We start from the raw sequence: 15403 nt of genomic DNA, 5'->3' as shown, positions 1-15403 counted from the left end.
TTAGTGCGTCCGACTTCGTCCGGAATATCCAGGATATTCTTGTTGGACGGAGTTAGTTTCGGTACTGTCCTATGCAAGGATCTACCACATCTTGCGACAAAATCAAGAGCTCCACACCAGCTGTACCTTTCATGTAACCGATATAACCAGAAGATCAAGATATGTGGCTATTGACGACTCCATAACCAATCGGTAACAGGAGATATACAGAGCCTAGCATATAGGTGGGTAACCTTTTAACCGTTTTTAGGAAGATTTACACCGCTGGAAGAGATCGTCATTTCCCGGTTATATCGGTTGCATCAGAGCATACCGTGCGTTCATGATGCCACTACGTATTCAGTGACCGGATTCTTTCAGTCTCCGAATCTAGTGCGGGAACTGGTGCTATTGGGAATTCATAGGTTCCGAAGGAAAGAATGGATTTGTAAAGCTTGCCAAGCTTGTGATCGCAATCACTTTCAATCTCTTGCGATCTTTACTGGTACATATAGAAGTACCGGGAAGCAGTTGTGAAGCTTATCCTCAGCAAGTACATCCCGTTCTTACTTCAAACTCTTCACTCAAACCGTTTCAAATTCAACTTTTTCAACGCACCTCCAAAATGTCTGCGCTTACTGCACAGGATCTCTCAAAGAACTTGCACACCCTTGACAGAAGGCTAGATACGCCCAGTTTCGTCCAGACAGTGCACAGAACGACCTACAGAGCCATAGACCCTGCCCGCTCTGACCTCTCAGCTTCAGGGAAAACAGTTGTTGTGACTGGAGGCGCCACTGGCATTGGATTCGGGATCGCTCAACACTTTGCTGCTGCGGAGGCTTCTACCATTGTGCTTGTTGCCAGAAGGGCAAACACCCTGGAAGAGGCAGCTAAAGCTATCAGCCAATCGTATCCTAAAACCCAGGTCCTTACGTATTCCGTCGATATCATGGATAGTAAAAGCGTCGGAAATATGTTTGCGTCGGCCGTTGATGCGGCAAAGACTCATGCTGCGGACATACTTGTAACGTCCGCAGCCTATATTCATCCTCCAAATACAGTTGTCGGGATAGATCCTCCTTTTTTCGAAACCTGCTTCTCAACGAACGTTTTTGGCAATATGAATCTCGTCCGCCATTTCCTCAGAGTTCCATCATCTCATAAAAAGACTGTGATCGATGTGTCTTCGAGCGCATCACATCGCATCAACCCAGCGATCTCTGCCTATGGGGCTAGCAAAGGAGCCTTCACTTTCTGTAAGCGGACCCGCAGTCTTGTCATTGAATTGCTCAACAAATTGGCGGCTATAAAACACCTAACACACCTTGAATATTTTGCTAACAGTACCCTACTACGATAGTGATGCGCCACCTACAGTCTGAGAATCCAGATATCAGAGTCCACTCATTCCAACCTGGGACAGTTTTTACACCTGCTAGCCAAGGATTCGGCGTCACGAAAGAAATGTTCGAACCCATCGCGGATGACGTATCGCTTCCAGGTTCTTTCGCAGTCTGGTTAGCGAGTCCAGAGGCTGAATTCACGAAGGGTCGGTTTCTGCATTCTAAATGGGATGTTGAAGATTTGGTAAAAAACAAGCACGTATTCGTGGAAGATCCGACATTTTCCACGGTCGAGTTGAGACTATGAGGGTTGTACCGAATTAGTAATAGTGCATTCCTAGATAACCATTGGTGAAAGTCTCAATCTCGTTTATCATAGTAATCCAGCTAGTATTACAGAGATCACTTGGCTGGGGAACATTGTTGATAGAAGGGTATTGGATAAAAGGACTGTCTTTTTACAAGAACTATATACTATAAGAATCAGAGTAGTCATAAAAGGTGTATCGCTATACTGTGATGGATACCGCGAAAATCGATATGTCATCGCCAAGTCTTTGGTGGGCTAACTAGAAAGCAAAAGAGAACTTACTCTTCCACTCTTCTATGACATTTGATACACATCCTGTTTTGTGATTAACCTTTTAGTATCTCTATGGTCACTATGATCTGTGATTCTGGGTGTTGCGGCTCGCCCAAGGCCACTCCTACCGTCGCGCGCATACCAACTCTGCCATTGGTTGATAGAGGCGCAGATAGTTGCTGTGAGTCCCAAAGCGACTTTATGGCCAGCTCTACCAAAAATTGCGGAGACGAATGCTGTTCATCTTCGCACCAACATTCGAATACTAAAGAAGGCAATTCCTTTGTTGGCGCAACCGAAAAGACTCCAAATGAGGGCGACTCCTGCTGCTCTAAGCCTGCCAACATTGAGCCACAGTGCCGAGAGCGTTCCAACTGCTGCGAGGGGAGATCTTTGCCTTGTTGCGATTCATCCTGTATCGACCGACTTGCTCTCCGCAAGTGTACCGCTGAGTGTAAATCCCCATCCCATGCCCTACCATTCCACTACTGATATATGCATTTTATAGCTAACAGAACACCCGATCGACCCTCGGATTGCGATGGAGGAAAGGAAGGCAAGGCGTGTCGGAAACACGTCCGCGGGGCCTACGAACAGTATCAGTCCAAACTGGAAGGGCTAGGCTGTATCTGCCACACGCTGCTCACTCTTGGCCAGGATTCTTGCTGTACGCCGCCACGACGATCTTCGTTGGAGAGTGATCAGGCGAAATTAGGTGATTCAGCCACGTGTTGTACATCTGCCGATTTTGACGGTGTGTCTAAGGCGGACGCATGTATATCTACTGCAAAGCCGCGCCCCAGGTCCACTAAAGGATGCTCCACTATCAACGCTACCTCCTGTACCAGTGCTTGTTGTGGAACCACAAAACCTTCGGTGGCTAATACTCTCACTAAATGCGCCGATACTTGTTGTGACGACAAGAAATCTTTCCCGGCAGTATGCGCTACTGCCTGCTGCAATGAAAAGAAGACAGTAACACAGGAAAGGGAAGTCAGGCCCGACCCAACCCTTAATATGGACCTGGAAATGGGCTTTTCTGGATTGGAGTATGTGATCCTCAGCATCTCGGGGATGACTTGCACTGGATGCGAAACCAAATTATCCCGTACTCTGGCAACACTTCCCGCAGTCACCAATTTGAAGACTAGCCTGGTCCTTTCGCGGGCGGAATTTGACCTCGATACCAGCTCTACTTCCGTTGCCGATGCAATTAAACATCTCGAGAGAACGACCGAGTTTAAGTGCGAGCGCGTCACTCACCAAGGTTCCAGCCTCGATCTCGTTTGTCGTGGTGATCCAGCCGATATTGTCAAAGGCGATTGGCCAGACGGTGTCATTGACGTGAACGTGGTAGACAAGAAGACCGTTCGTGTCAATTTTGACGCCAAAACCATCGGCTCGCGAGATCTTGTCGAAAAGGGCTGGCCCTACTGTCTGCAACTCGCCCCGCCTCGCGCCGATCCTACCCTAGACGCCAGTGCTAAACATGTCCGCAAGGTCGGATACATGACCTTGTTATCCATTATCCTGACCATTCCCGTTCTAGTACTGGCGTGGGCTCCACTTCCAAATAAAGAAGATAGAAAGATCCTGTTCGGTTCTATTTCCCTTGCTCTCGCTACCATGATTCAATTTGTGGTTGCTGGGCCTTTCTATCCTAAAGCGCTCAAAGCATTGGTCTTCTCGAGAGTAATTGAGATGGATTTGCTTATCGTTTTGAGTACCAGCGCCGCATACATCTTCTCCGTCGTGGCGTTCGGCTATCTCATTGCGCACAAGCCACTATCCAGCGGTGAATTCTTTGAAACTAGCACATTGCTAGTTACGCTCATCATGATTGGTCGCTATATTGCTGCGTTGGCACGGCAAAAGGCTGTCGAATCCATTTCGATTCGCTCGTTGCAAACATCGACTGCTACCATCATAGATAGAGATGAGGTTGAGAAGGAAATAGATGCCAGACTACTTCAGTATGGCGATGTTTTTAAAGTAACTCCCGACTCCAGGATTCCGACCGATGGGACCGTCATCTCTGGCTCTTCTGAGATTGATGAATCTATGATGACTGGCGAATCAAGACCTATCGAAAAGTTCAAGGGTTCGTCTGTCATTGCTGGATCTATTAACGGATCAGGAGTTCTAACCGTTCGGCTCACCCGAATTCCTGATGACAACACCATCAGTACTATTGCCGGAATGGTCGACGAAGCAAAGCTGTCTAAGCCAAAAGTTCAGGAGATTGCTGACAAAGTGGCAGCCTGCTTTGTTCCTGTTGTTGTCTCAATCACAGTCGTTGTGTTCTGCATCTGGATTGCTATAGGCATCACCGTTCAAAACAGATCCGGGTCTGAGGCTGTTATTCAAGCCATTACATATGCTATCGCAGTACTGATCGTGTCTTGTCCCTGCGCTATTGGTCTTGCTGTCCCAATGGTAATTGTCGTTGCAACTGGTGTTGCCGCAGAGAGAGGCGTTATTTTCAAATCTGCCGATGCTATCGAAATCGCGTACAAGACCACTCATGTTGTTTTCGACAAAACCGGGACGCTGACTCAGGGTAAGCTTACTATCGCTCAAGAAGAGTACCCCGACACTTCTCCTAGTACAAAATCTCTGTTATTGGGCCTGATCGGGAGCAACAAACATCCGGTTTCTCTTTCAGTTGCAAGTCACCTTAAAGCAAAAGGAATCATAGCCATGCCAGTATCAGACCCTAGGAACATAGTCGGCAGAGGTGTCGAAGGCGCTTTTGAAGGTCGCACTCTCCGTGCAGGTAATTCTAGATGGCTCGGCTTTTCGGACGATCCACTGGTTCAGTCCATTATATCCCAGGGTTACACTGCCTTTTGCTTTACAATGGACGGTTCCCTCGCTGCCGTGTTCGGCCTTGAGGACTCTCTGCGAGCGGATACTCTTTCTACCATCACCAAGCTGCAGCAAAACCAGATAACGGTTCATGTCCTCTCTGGTGATGATGATGGTGCCGTCAGAGCGGTCGCATCTCAACTGCAGATTCCCAATTCGAATGTGCGATCCCGCTGCACTCCGACGGACAAGCAATCTTACATCAAGGAACTCCTCGCCACATTTGACCCACGCGGACCGAAAAAGAAAGCGAGAGGGCCCGTTGTCATGTTCTGTGGCGATGGAACTAACGACGCCGTCGCTCTTGCCCAGGCCACCATCGGCGTACATATGAACGGAGGCACTGACGTCGCTAAATCCGCCGCAGATATTGTTCTCATGCGACCGAGTCTGTCCGGCATTCTCATCGCGATAACTGTCAGCCGAAAATCAGCCCATCGGATTGCCTTCAACTTCGGCTGGAGTTTTGTGTACAATATATTTGCTATCCTTCTTGCTACCGGTGCCTTTGTGCATTTCCATATTCCGCCAGAGTTTGCAGGGCTGGGTGAGCTGGTTAGCGTTTGTCCGGTGATTGCAGCAGGCGTTCTGCTGAGGTCGGCAAGGATTTAGTCAGCATGTCTTTTGCATACTGCTAGCACTCCTCCACCATCAATAATCATCCGCAACCACATGGCCTTGCTGCCTACCATTTCTACATCGAATTTGTCATGCCATGGCAATGATGGCTCAAATTCACTTATGCCAACTCTTTTTCGTTCCCTGTTGCTTTTCTCTTCAACTTTCGTTTTCTTAATCACTATACAAGATAAACTCCTAACCTAGCCCTGACTCCTCAATCCAGCATAACTTCATGGTGGTCACTAGCTCTATAAGATATATGTCAGCTCTCCAGTAGAGTCACAGGTTGATGCAATATGTTTTGCGCATGAGGCTGGCTAAGCGACTCACGTTTTCGTCGTTCGCTTCTACACTATTCGGCCGTATTAAGAGAAGCACTATCGGCACTTTTGATACCGGGGTTTTTTATCCTCGGCAAACGCAACAAATCAGGGCTACAGCTCATAGTATAAATGCAATTATGCAAGCTATAGCATCTGATTTGTCACATTGAGACTTTTGAAGTAATGTTACCCCTCATAGTCATCCACGCTCAATCTATTTTATATCATGTGATTACTTCGATAGAAATTATGATAATGTGAGTTATGAGAAGGCCCATACACTCAAATGAATCTTTCCAAAGACATACTTGAGTTCTGTCAAAGTAGTTTTCATGTTCCGCGATAGGCCCTTCCTAGATAGTTTTGATACTAAGAATGTCTGGTCGTCTCTGTATAATTTCCATCCGCACAACTTCCAGTCAACGGTGAAGTCACGGCATTATAACACGCTACTGAGGTAATTATTGCAGCTTTAGCATTGTAATCAGACTGTTCTAGAGGGTTTACAGATACGTAATCCGACTAACCTGAAGAATCTCTATTCTCATAAAGTAGGTCCTTGCGAAGTCTTTTGTTATTATGCCTCACTCTGGCAGGCTGTGTTGTGGCCTGTCATTCTTTAAAAAGAATAATAATATAAACCATTATACGCCAAACAGATACAAGCATGTCAAATCATACGTTACGCCCATGCTGAGACGGTCTGGGTCTTTGTTTTTCTAAGCTAGCGTCTCGGTACTACACGGGCACTAAAATCTCACTCACTCCAGCCAAGAGTAAGAGCAGCTAACGTAGCTAGAAGTACGTAGAAGCAAAGCTGGACTTTCTCTCGGTACTATCCATAGTGGCTTGTTATTGTATTTGATTTTTTGCATTTTCTTACTGGTTACTAAAAATAGGAAAATTCAAGCATAGCAACGATTAGTTGATGCGCATTGCGTGCAATCCTAGTTTACCAAACAATATCAGATGACGCAGTTATCGTTGACACTGTGTAATAATAGTCTGTACGAAGAACGAGACAAGTTGATTATGCGTGGATTTCATGCTTGGTTTTGTTGTTCAATCGTTGTTCACAGACGGCAGTCTCCAATCTTACTGCAAGGAACGCCTGTTGAATATCACAGAATCGTCTACATCCTCGCAAACAGCTTGTGATAGTTTAGTTCTTGGTAAAATCAGTGTAAATCAGTTTACCATACAATGCTTCTTGAAGCAATGCACAGTGGTCGTGACTGTGCAGGGACACTAGGTTGATCCTTGGAAACGCTTCAGCTATACGCCGCTAGTGCACCAGACTACGATAAACGCCGGCTTGACAACGGTGGGATGGCCCAAGGCTCTGGTTCCATCTTGATTGTTCCTCGTGCACACATTGTATATTGTACTCTTCGTATTTCACAGCGTTGCTGGCTTGATGGTGATGTGGAACAGTCGTCAGCTCTGGGAGACAGGCCAAGGCGGATCTGAGCATCAACACATCTCGCTTCCAAACCACGTCCCGACGGGCGCATCCGCGTCTGACTACAGCTGTCAGACACCTCGTGCGCAATTCAGCAAGGGTGGATCGTGATATCTTGGCATCGGATGTTGCAACGTGCAGCCTAAAATACAAACCCTTGGCAACGAGCCGGAAGGGATAACACAGCCACATATCACTGCCAAGCCAGTCTCATGGTACCTGTCGGAGCGCTTAGCTCCCCCGCATATAATTTGTCCGCGTGGCGGGGCTTCGATAAAGACCTTATTAATTTATGGCGCGGACGTATTATCACAAAAAGCCTAGTACGCTTAAAAGGCCCGAATCGGGGGTTCCAACAAACGATTTACTCCGAGCTTTCCATTACCCCTACCATTTAACGGTGTTGGACATTTGCTTTTCGTTTCTCCTTGAAAGCCGCCACCCCTTCCCGGCAATCCTCAAGCGAGAAGCTGCTGTAGTACAATGCACGCTCAATCTCTAACCCTGTCTTCAAGGTTGTCGTCTCCGCTGCTTTCTGTCAACTTCCTAGCCTGGGGATACGGGCGTACAGACAATTCTCACCTGCTAGAACAGCTTGTTTAGCTAGGCCAATTGCTGGCGCTGAAAACGATGCAATAGTCCGTGCCATTGCTGTTGCCACCTCCAATACGTCTTCTCCGTTGGGAACAGCCCTATTCACAACGCCTAGACGCTCCATCTCCGTTGCCGAGGTGGTTGCACCGGTTAATATAAGTTCCATTGCCTAGTGAGTTAATACGAACGCTGCTCAACAGAAGGAAAATGCTAGCATAATATTGCCTAGCCTACGAATTGGGAACATACCTTCTGCTTTCCAATCGTCTTGGTGAGTCTGAATGAGGTCAATACATGTCAGCCAGAAGACGTAATTCGCTCTCACCTTTGCGTGCCACCCGCTCCCGGTATCGTGCCAAGGGTGATTTCTGGGAAACCAAATCGCGCATCTGCTGTTGCGTAAACCATGTCACACTGCACGTCATTAGCGCCCGCTCCAAAGCACACGACTCCAACAGTAAGCGATTACTCAGAATCGCTATCAAGCCAATCGGGCATTGGTGGAATGCACGGGGCAATTCGTCCTTACCATAAGTGCGAGTTCAAAGCCACCGCCTAACTAGTACGGGCTGTCAGCATGCCTGTTAAGTGACGTGGGGGATAACCGGCTCACTGCAAAGCCCCTCACGGCTGCCAGAATAGGCTTCCGAAAACTTGAGAATGCTTCATCGAGGTCTTTGAGCCATCCCACACGGGTCCTGCCGACGGCATGATAGGTCAACGGAAGCTCCTTTTCCGCTCCATAGTTGGGTATACTTACGCCTCAGCTGTCGTAAGCTTCGCCAGTTCAGTTAGATCTGCGCCAGCTGATCATCGTGTCAATACCCACGCATCTCTCTGTATAAGGACCGATCTCAACATACCACAGAATGGGCCAGAGCTGGTCAAGACGGCAGCGAAGATCGTGGGGTTGCGATCAATTTGACGCAACGCCGCAATCAGCTCATTCATCAAAGCCTGACACAATGCATTCCTCTTTTTCGGTCTGTTCAGTTCCAGAATGGCGATACCTTCATCCTTGATGGTCACAATCAGACTCGGCGATTCTGCGTTCGAGAGGCTCATGGCTTCTAGTTGGTTCGGTCGTTAACGTGAGTTTCGGATTCGTTTAGCAAAATGTGGCGCTTGGTCTGTACTTGGATTTTGTTTTTTTTAACCGTTGAGACGATAAGAAATTTTCCAAGTTATCAAGAATCCTTCTTTCTTGTATCATTGGGCAATCATGGTTCACGGAGTTGGATTTATACTAAACACTGGGGCTCTTTGAGAGAGCATAACTAAGTAGGCAGATCAAACTTGGCTAAGGATCAAAATTACAGTGAGATTGACTTCTAGTCCCCACGTGGTCCAGCCCGGCTCCACCTCTATAGGTGCCATGCTTGGTACTGCACAAAATCACCAGCCCACAGCTGCGTGGGCGTAGCCGTATGCATTACCCGTTTTTTTGAGGTACTTGGCTGGTTTCATATACCACGCGGCCAGTTTCATCTATTGCCCACACTAAAAAAGCATTTCTGCTGCATGATTCGTCCAAGGCCGTCCCCTGCTACCCAACTCCATATTTACAAGTCAACCTGATATGGTTTCTACCGCCGCTCTCCGCCCCTGGACCCCCACCCCCTTTATTTAAGAGAGTTCTGCAAGTAGCAAGTCCGCTCATGCTTCGGGGCTACGCGATTAACCGGCCAACAAAACCGAGGCAATCGCTTAGCATGCCATCTCACGACGATCGGATCCGACCGGATAGATGGTACTGTATGGTATTATATCCATGGTCCGTAAGACGACCAGGTCAAAAAACGATCACTAACGCATTGACAGATCGAGCGTTGGTAATTAGGGGCAGGGCCACGAAAGCCCCAGCGATTTAGTTTCAGGGTGCAGCCGCACATGGCCTCGCTTAGACCCCATTGCAGGTATGCACCCCACTTGACGTAAGTGGGTACATGGTTCCCCCTGTAACATTTCGGCTGTCACATCCTAACCGGAAGGTAACCTTAGCTTCGGGTCCTCCTCACGGAGTAAAACAAGGCCTGCCTTGGGAACACGCATCTGTAAATTGCCACCTGAATAACGGCTGAAGCTACCTCTAGGAACATCCAGTCATGTCACTCAAACCGCACCATTGCAGTGGCTCAGAGCATTGTGCATACGCAGTCCGTCCTTGTGAAGGTTGTTTTAGTGGCCCCGCATCAGTTTCGTTTTGTGTTTGGCGTCCTGATTGTAGACTCTTTTCTACTTTCAGCCACCAATCCGCAGGTTCCTAACTTTTTCTTGACATTGAACCGGCGCATAGCACGAATCCGCCCTGGTGGAGGTCGTCCGAGAACGTTCGCCTGATATTAACTGTCCAAGACATTTTCATAGTGTCTCGATAACACACCCCAGAAACTTCAGTGCAGTCCTCACCTGGCAATTTACGGTCAAATTTTGCGTCATATAGCATGATCACATGGAAATCCCTTGTGGATCCAAGGTATTGCCACCCACAGGTGTATACGAGTAGGATCATGCTCCGATTCTACTTGCCGTGTCTGAAACGTCCCCCCGTTAATACAAAAGGGAGGGCGCTGGCAACAACATGAAGATTTCAATAGCATGAGAACTCTCTATTCCTCTATTCTAATTCATTAATTTCTCAACATGAAGACGAACAATTGCTTTGAGGCAATGTCATGCCTCCCTGAGGAGGATCGCAGACGGATATCTAGCTTTGGTCAAGGACCAACTGTCCCAGTCCCACATTCCGTGGTTCATGAGGCATTCGAAAGAATTGCTGAAACTCATCCACATACGGTTGCCGCAACCTTTGGTGGTAAATCACTAACATACCAGCAATTGGATGAAGCAGCAAACCAACTCGCCAATCGTCTCATCCATGCAGGATTGAAGCCGAGACAACGAGTATGCCTTGTTGTGCAACGCTCGTTTGAGATGCTGGTTGGTATCTTTGCCATTCTGAAATCAGGATGTCAATATGTACCAGTCGATGGTGGAGTGGCATCAGAGGTTGCACTGACACACATCCTTTCCGACTCTGGTGCAACTTTCATTCTATGCCTTCCCAAATTTTTCGAACGAACACAAAAGGTTGCCAAACAAGGTGCAGTGATTGTCGCTTTGGAAGCGAACGTTGCTGCCTCCTTTCCCTCGACACGCCCATCAGTCCCAGTTTCCCGCCATGATGGTGCATATGCGATTTACACATCCGGTAAGTTAACGCACTATACAAGCCAATCATTGCTTACCATCTCTATTTAGGCAGTACCGGTACACCCAAGGGTGTCGACGTTGCGCATTCAAATGTCACAAACGCTTTGTTGTTAAACCCAGCGCGACTTGACATTACCGTGGGGTCCAAAGTTGCACAAGTACTCAACATTGCATTCGACATGGGTAAGCTCCATAGAAAATTTCCAAGAAAATTTCCAAGAAAATTACCTAACAAGTAACCAGGTGCATGGGAAATACTGGCATGTCTTATGAATGGTGGTACCCTATACTTGCGGGGGTCAGACTGGACAGCCACGCTCCGTGAGGTAAGCGCTTCCGTTTAGCCACCAAATCTGACCAATCACCTACTAACCGAGCCATAGGTGGATACACTTATTTCCACCCCATCCATCCTGTCAAAGTACCGTCGACAGGCTTTTCCAAACATCAAATATGTCGTGACAGGCGGTGAGCCTTGCCCAAAAGCGTGAGTTTTCTTTCTTCGAAGCTATCTACGAACGATTTTAACGGTTAATTAGACTGGCTGATGAGTGGGCTGAAAATGCATGCTTCTACAACATTTGTGGGCCAACGGAGATTACCATTCTTAATTCAGCACATCGACATACCCCAGGCCAGTTTTTGTCCATTGGAAAGCCATTGCCCAACACGACATGCTACCTTCTCGACGCAGACGAGCAACCGGTTCCTGTGGGAGAAAAGGGAACCATGTGGGTTGGTGGAGCTGGTGTGACTCGAGGCTATATCAATTTGCCTGAACTTACTGCTCGTCGTTACAAGCATGACAAATTCGTCAATGATGGGTATGTTTCATGGACTATCTTTCGTATCACATTGTACTTACACAGCGCAGATCACGAATGTTCAACACCGGTGATATCGCACGGTGGAACGAAGATGGTTCGCTTGATATGCTCGGTCGTGAAGATGACCAAGTGAAGATCAAGGGTTTCCGTGTTGAACTTGATGGAATCACAGCCGTCGTTGAGGTGAATAGCCCCTATTTTGAACATTTTATGAGATTGCTAACGGAATTAGTCGTTCCAAAACGTGAGACGAGGTGCAGCACTGCTCGTCGAGAACGCGCTCTGTGCTTTTTATGCCACAGAGGGTTCAGTTGACGAAGAAGATCTCAAAATTTTCACCCAGAAGCATCTTCCTTATTACTCTGTTCCAGAGAAATGGGTCAAGGTCGACTCCATACCACTTACAAATAACGGCAAAGTCGATCGAAAAATTCTCAGAGAACTCGCTTCTGCCCAGCCTAGCCACACACCCAAGAGCGAGAAGTCTACAGAAACTCTCAAGCCGAACACAGTCAGTGTCAATGTGGAGACCTACTCTTCTGGTGGATCTTCCACTGCCTCTCTCAAGGATCCAGAGAAGATGGCTGTCATCATTACTAGCGGCGATTCTGAGGGAACCAGCTCTTCAGTGGATCTGGCTGAAAAGCTACCAGAAGCCCTGCCACCGAAGAACAGTTACCACGGTCTACGCTGGGTTCGACATCGCGGACTTATTCTTTACCGCCGCTTCCTGTCTGTCGTCATACTGGCGAACATCGGGGTGGCTGTATTTCTTCTGCACCGCAGGATTGGACAAAACAGGGACATTCTCGCCAACTTGTCTCTAGCCACAGCTGCCAATCTCGTCGTAGCTGTCCTCATGCGCTCGGAGCCAGTCGTCAACCTTCTTTTTACCGTTTTTTGCTCTGTTCCGGTAAGCAATCGCTGTATATCATGGACTTATGAAATGATGACTGACTGTAATTCTCAATATACAGACCTTCTTTCCTCTAGCTATACGACGCCAGTGCGCTCGAATCTTCCACATTGGTGGTATCCACAGCGGATGTGCAATGGCAGCCATAATGTGGCATTTTATATTCACCATTGACGGTACCGTGGATTTGGCACAGCCGGCATACATGCGTCGAATCTCGGTAGCTCCGGTCGTAGTATCGTGGCTTGCGCTTCTCATCTTGCTCGCCATTGGATCGACTTCGCACCCAACCTTCCGCGCCAAATACCACAATCTATGGGAGATGACCCATCGATTCGGTGGTTGGACTTGTCTCGCATTGCTCTGGACACTTACATTCCTTGCAACCAAGGACCTTAATCCCGAGCTGCCGATCGCAACCGCCTATTTGCGCTCCCCAGGTATTTGGCTTCTCTCCGTCGCGACAGCAGCCATCATCTTCCCATGGCTGCATCTACGCAAAGTACCCGTCCGCTCCGAGGTTCTCTCAAACCATGCTATCCGGCTTTGGTTCGATTACACGACTCCTGTTGTCGGGACTGCTGTCAGACTTGCAGAACGTCCCTTGATCGACTGGCACGGCTTTGCCACCATTACCAATCCCGAAGGCAATGGATTCTCACTTATTGTGAGCCGCGCAGGTGACTTTACAGGCCGCACAATTGAGCGCGCACCGACCCATATCTACGTCCGTGGTATCCCGACTTGCGGTGTTCTCCGCATAGCCACACTCTTCAAGTCAGTCGTCCTTGTCGCAACAGGATCAGGTATCGGACCTTGCCTAGCTGTCATCCTCGCTCAGAAAGTACCTTGTCGCATCCTGTGGACTGCACCAAACCCTGAACAGACATTTGGTCAAAAGATTGTGGACAGCGTCAAAGCTACAGATTCACAAGCAGTCATCTGGAACACGAGAACGCAAGGAAAGCCCAATATGTCCTTGATCGCGTACCAGCTATGGAAAGAGAGTGGAGCTGAAGCTGTTTGTGTGATCAGCAACAAGAAGTTCACAACCAAGATTGTGTATGATATGGAAGCCCGAGGCATTCCAGCTTATGGTGCTATTTTCGACTCGTAGATGAATTTTCCTTTTTTCTATAATTTCTTAGATATATGGGTCATTGGTTTTTTGGATTGTTTTTCGCGCATGGGAAACTTGGGAAAAAAGTTTCATTAGAGTTGGTTTTTTAAAAAGGCGTCTAACTTGGCATTCATACTGCTTCGAGTGGAATAGGCGGTATTTCGAACTTTTTTTGTTTATTTCCTCATCAATCAATATCACATTCTTCAGAGACACCAGAGAACCTTGATTTCCAAATTGTATGCGAGTGAGGATCACAATATCCAATAGTCTTACTACCAGTTGCCAGACAAGTTGATTATCAAAACTTTCGACTAAATTTCCCTACTCAACACCTTCGAAAGGAATGTAATATAGCCAACCATACGAGTCGTATGGATCAAATAGTCAAGAATAGCTTGTTAAAACAGTGTCAATGACGTAACCGGAGAGGGGAATGGACAATGTGTGAACACTTAGTGTAGAAAACCCTTTCTGGTTCAGCGCGAGCTTCATTATAGACCAATGGTTTGTCGCCAAGCAGTCCTCTGTAATAAGATGATTTACCAATACCAATCTAGCATGTTTCAAGAATAGGTTGTATCAAGTTGCAAGACGGGGGAGGTCCTAGGTGGGGTCATGGGAGACCAAGTACATCCCCCACTTAAACAGGGGTGCATAAGCTACACTGTGAATCTACCTACAAGCTTTTGCGGCTCTGCCCCACTACGATGCGCCCTATCTTGAAATCCTCCAGCCTAATATCCCTGCCTCGGATCATATGGCTGGATGTTCGCATCTACACCGCTCCGCGGAATCAATCCATGGCGCGACCCACTTGTACGATCACTACCTTTTGGGATACGCTCCGGTAACACTAGCTAACGTTTCTTCTAGTCTTCCGCGGATGTAACTATGACTCACCTCGCTAGATGGTAGAGGGCTTTTGGAAGGATTTGTTACTGACCACAACCACAACCTAGCCTAGGCAGACATCTAGCGTCTATCATTCAGACTGTTTTATGTCGGATATTGTTAATGCTTAACTGTTAGTCTGCATGCGGAAATCGCCACTGCGGTCTTTATGCACTCAAGAAGAATCATCGAAAACGAAGTTCTGGCTCGCATTATGAACTTTCTTTGCTAGGACATCGGTGTACTAAAGCATAGGTACCTACTTGTACTATCAATCGACTCCATTGTCATGCTTTGGAATTATGACCTCGGAACCTCAGTCTTCTTATACGGTACCGTGGCGCCCCCAATGTCTAGTCGGTCTAAGCTTTACTCCTCGGTTCTCAGCATCTCTCTGAGATTGGGAAGCCATGAACACTTCTTCATGGCTTCACAGCTTTGTCATGTCGTCTAAATCAAGGGTCGATCATTGATTCAAAGAGGTATCCAATACCCTCCTTCATGTCGAAACAAAAAGTCGCTGGTTTTTCACTCTTCACCAACACCGCTTGTGGAAATGTCTGAAATTAACATGTCTGAGTCCATGAAGCCTCCAAGCCCTGAGTCACGGGTCGAACTCTGAACACTGAGAGCGACGAAATCCACTACTTCAATTTC

General features: G+C 47.5%; 4 protein-coding genes across 4 annotated transcripts; 3 read left to right on the top strand and 1 right to left on the bottom strand.

The window, feature by feature from the left end:
- Positions 1 to 604: 604 nt before the first annotated feature.
- COCVIDRAFT_100819 (hypothetical protein) lies at positions 605 to 1632 on the top strand (the record flags this gene model as incomplete). Its single annotated transcript, XM_014700539.1, has 2 exons — positions 605 to 1238; positions 1343 to 1632. The coding sequence occupies 2 exons, from the start codon at positions 605 to 607 to the stop codon at positions 1630 to 1632; spliced, it is 924 nt and encodes a 307-aa protein (XP_014556025.1).
- Positions 1633 to 2218: 586 nt separating this feature from the next.
- COCVIDRAFT_38261 (hypothetical protein) lies at positions 2219 to 5388 on the top strand (the record flags this gene model as incomplete). The annotated part of the gene is made up of 2 exons (XM_014700538.1): positions 2219 to 2362; positions 2566 to 5388. 2 exons carry the CDS (start codon positions 2219 to 2221, stop codon positions 5386 to 5388), a joined length of 2967 nt encoding a protein of 988 aa, XP_014556024.1.
- Positions 5389 to 7576: 2188 nt separating this feature from the next.
- On the bottom strand, positions 7577 to 8841 carry COCVIDRAFT_38260 (hypothetical protein; the record flags this gene model as incomplete). The annotated part of the gene is made up of 8 exons (XM_014700537.1): positions 7577 to 7710; positions 7765 to 7945; positions 8026 to 8053; positions 8102 to 8190; positions 8306 to 8335; positions 8390 to 8474; positions 8537 to 8582; positions 8640 to 8841. The coding sequence occupies 8 exons, from the start codon at positions 8839 to 8841 to the stop codon at positions 7577 to 7579; spliced, it is 795 nt and encodes a 264-aa protein (XP_014556023.1).
- Positions 8842 to 10419: 1578 nt separating this feature from the next.
- On the top strand, positions 10420 to 13849 carry COCVIDRAFT_27099 (hypothetical protein; the record flags this gene model as incomplete). Its single annotated transcript, XM_014700536.1, has 8 exons — positions 10420 to 10987; positions 11038 to 11172; positions 11233 to 11315; positions 11373 to 11476; positions 11529 to 11813; positions 11864 to 11999; positions 12049 to 12729; positions 12794 to 13849. 8 exons carry the CDS (start codon positions 10420 to 10422, stop codon positions 13847 to 13849), a joined length of 3048 nt encoding a protein of 1015 aa, XP_014556022.1.
- Positions 13850 to 15403: the final 1554 nt, after the last annotated feature.

This window comes from Bipolaris victoriae (genome assembly GCF_000527765.1).
Source record: "Bipolaris victoriae FI3 unplaced genomic scaffold scaffold_48, whole genome shotgun sequence".
Classification (NCBI taxonomy): domain Eukaryota; kingdom Fungi; phylum Ascomycota; class Dothideomycetes; order Pleosporales; family Pleosporaceae; genus Bipolaris; species Bipolaris victoriae.
The sequence above is the reverse complement of the archived record's forward strand: the minus strand, read 5'-3'. Positions and strand labels throughout refer to the sequence as shown.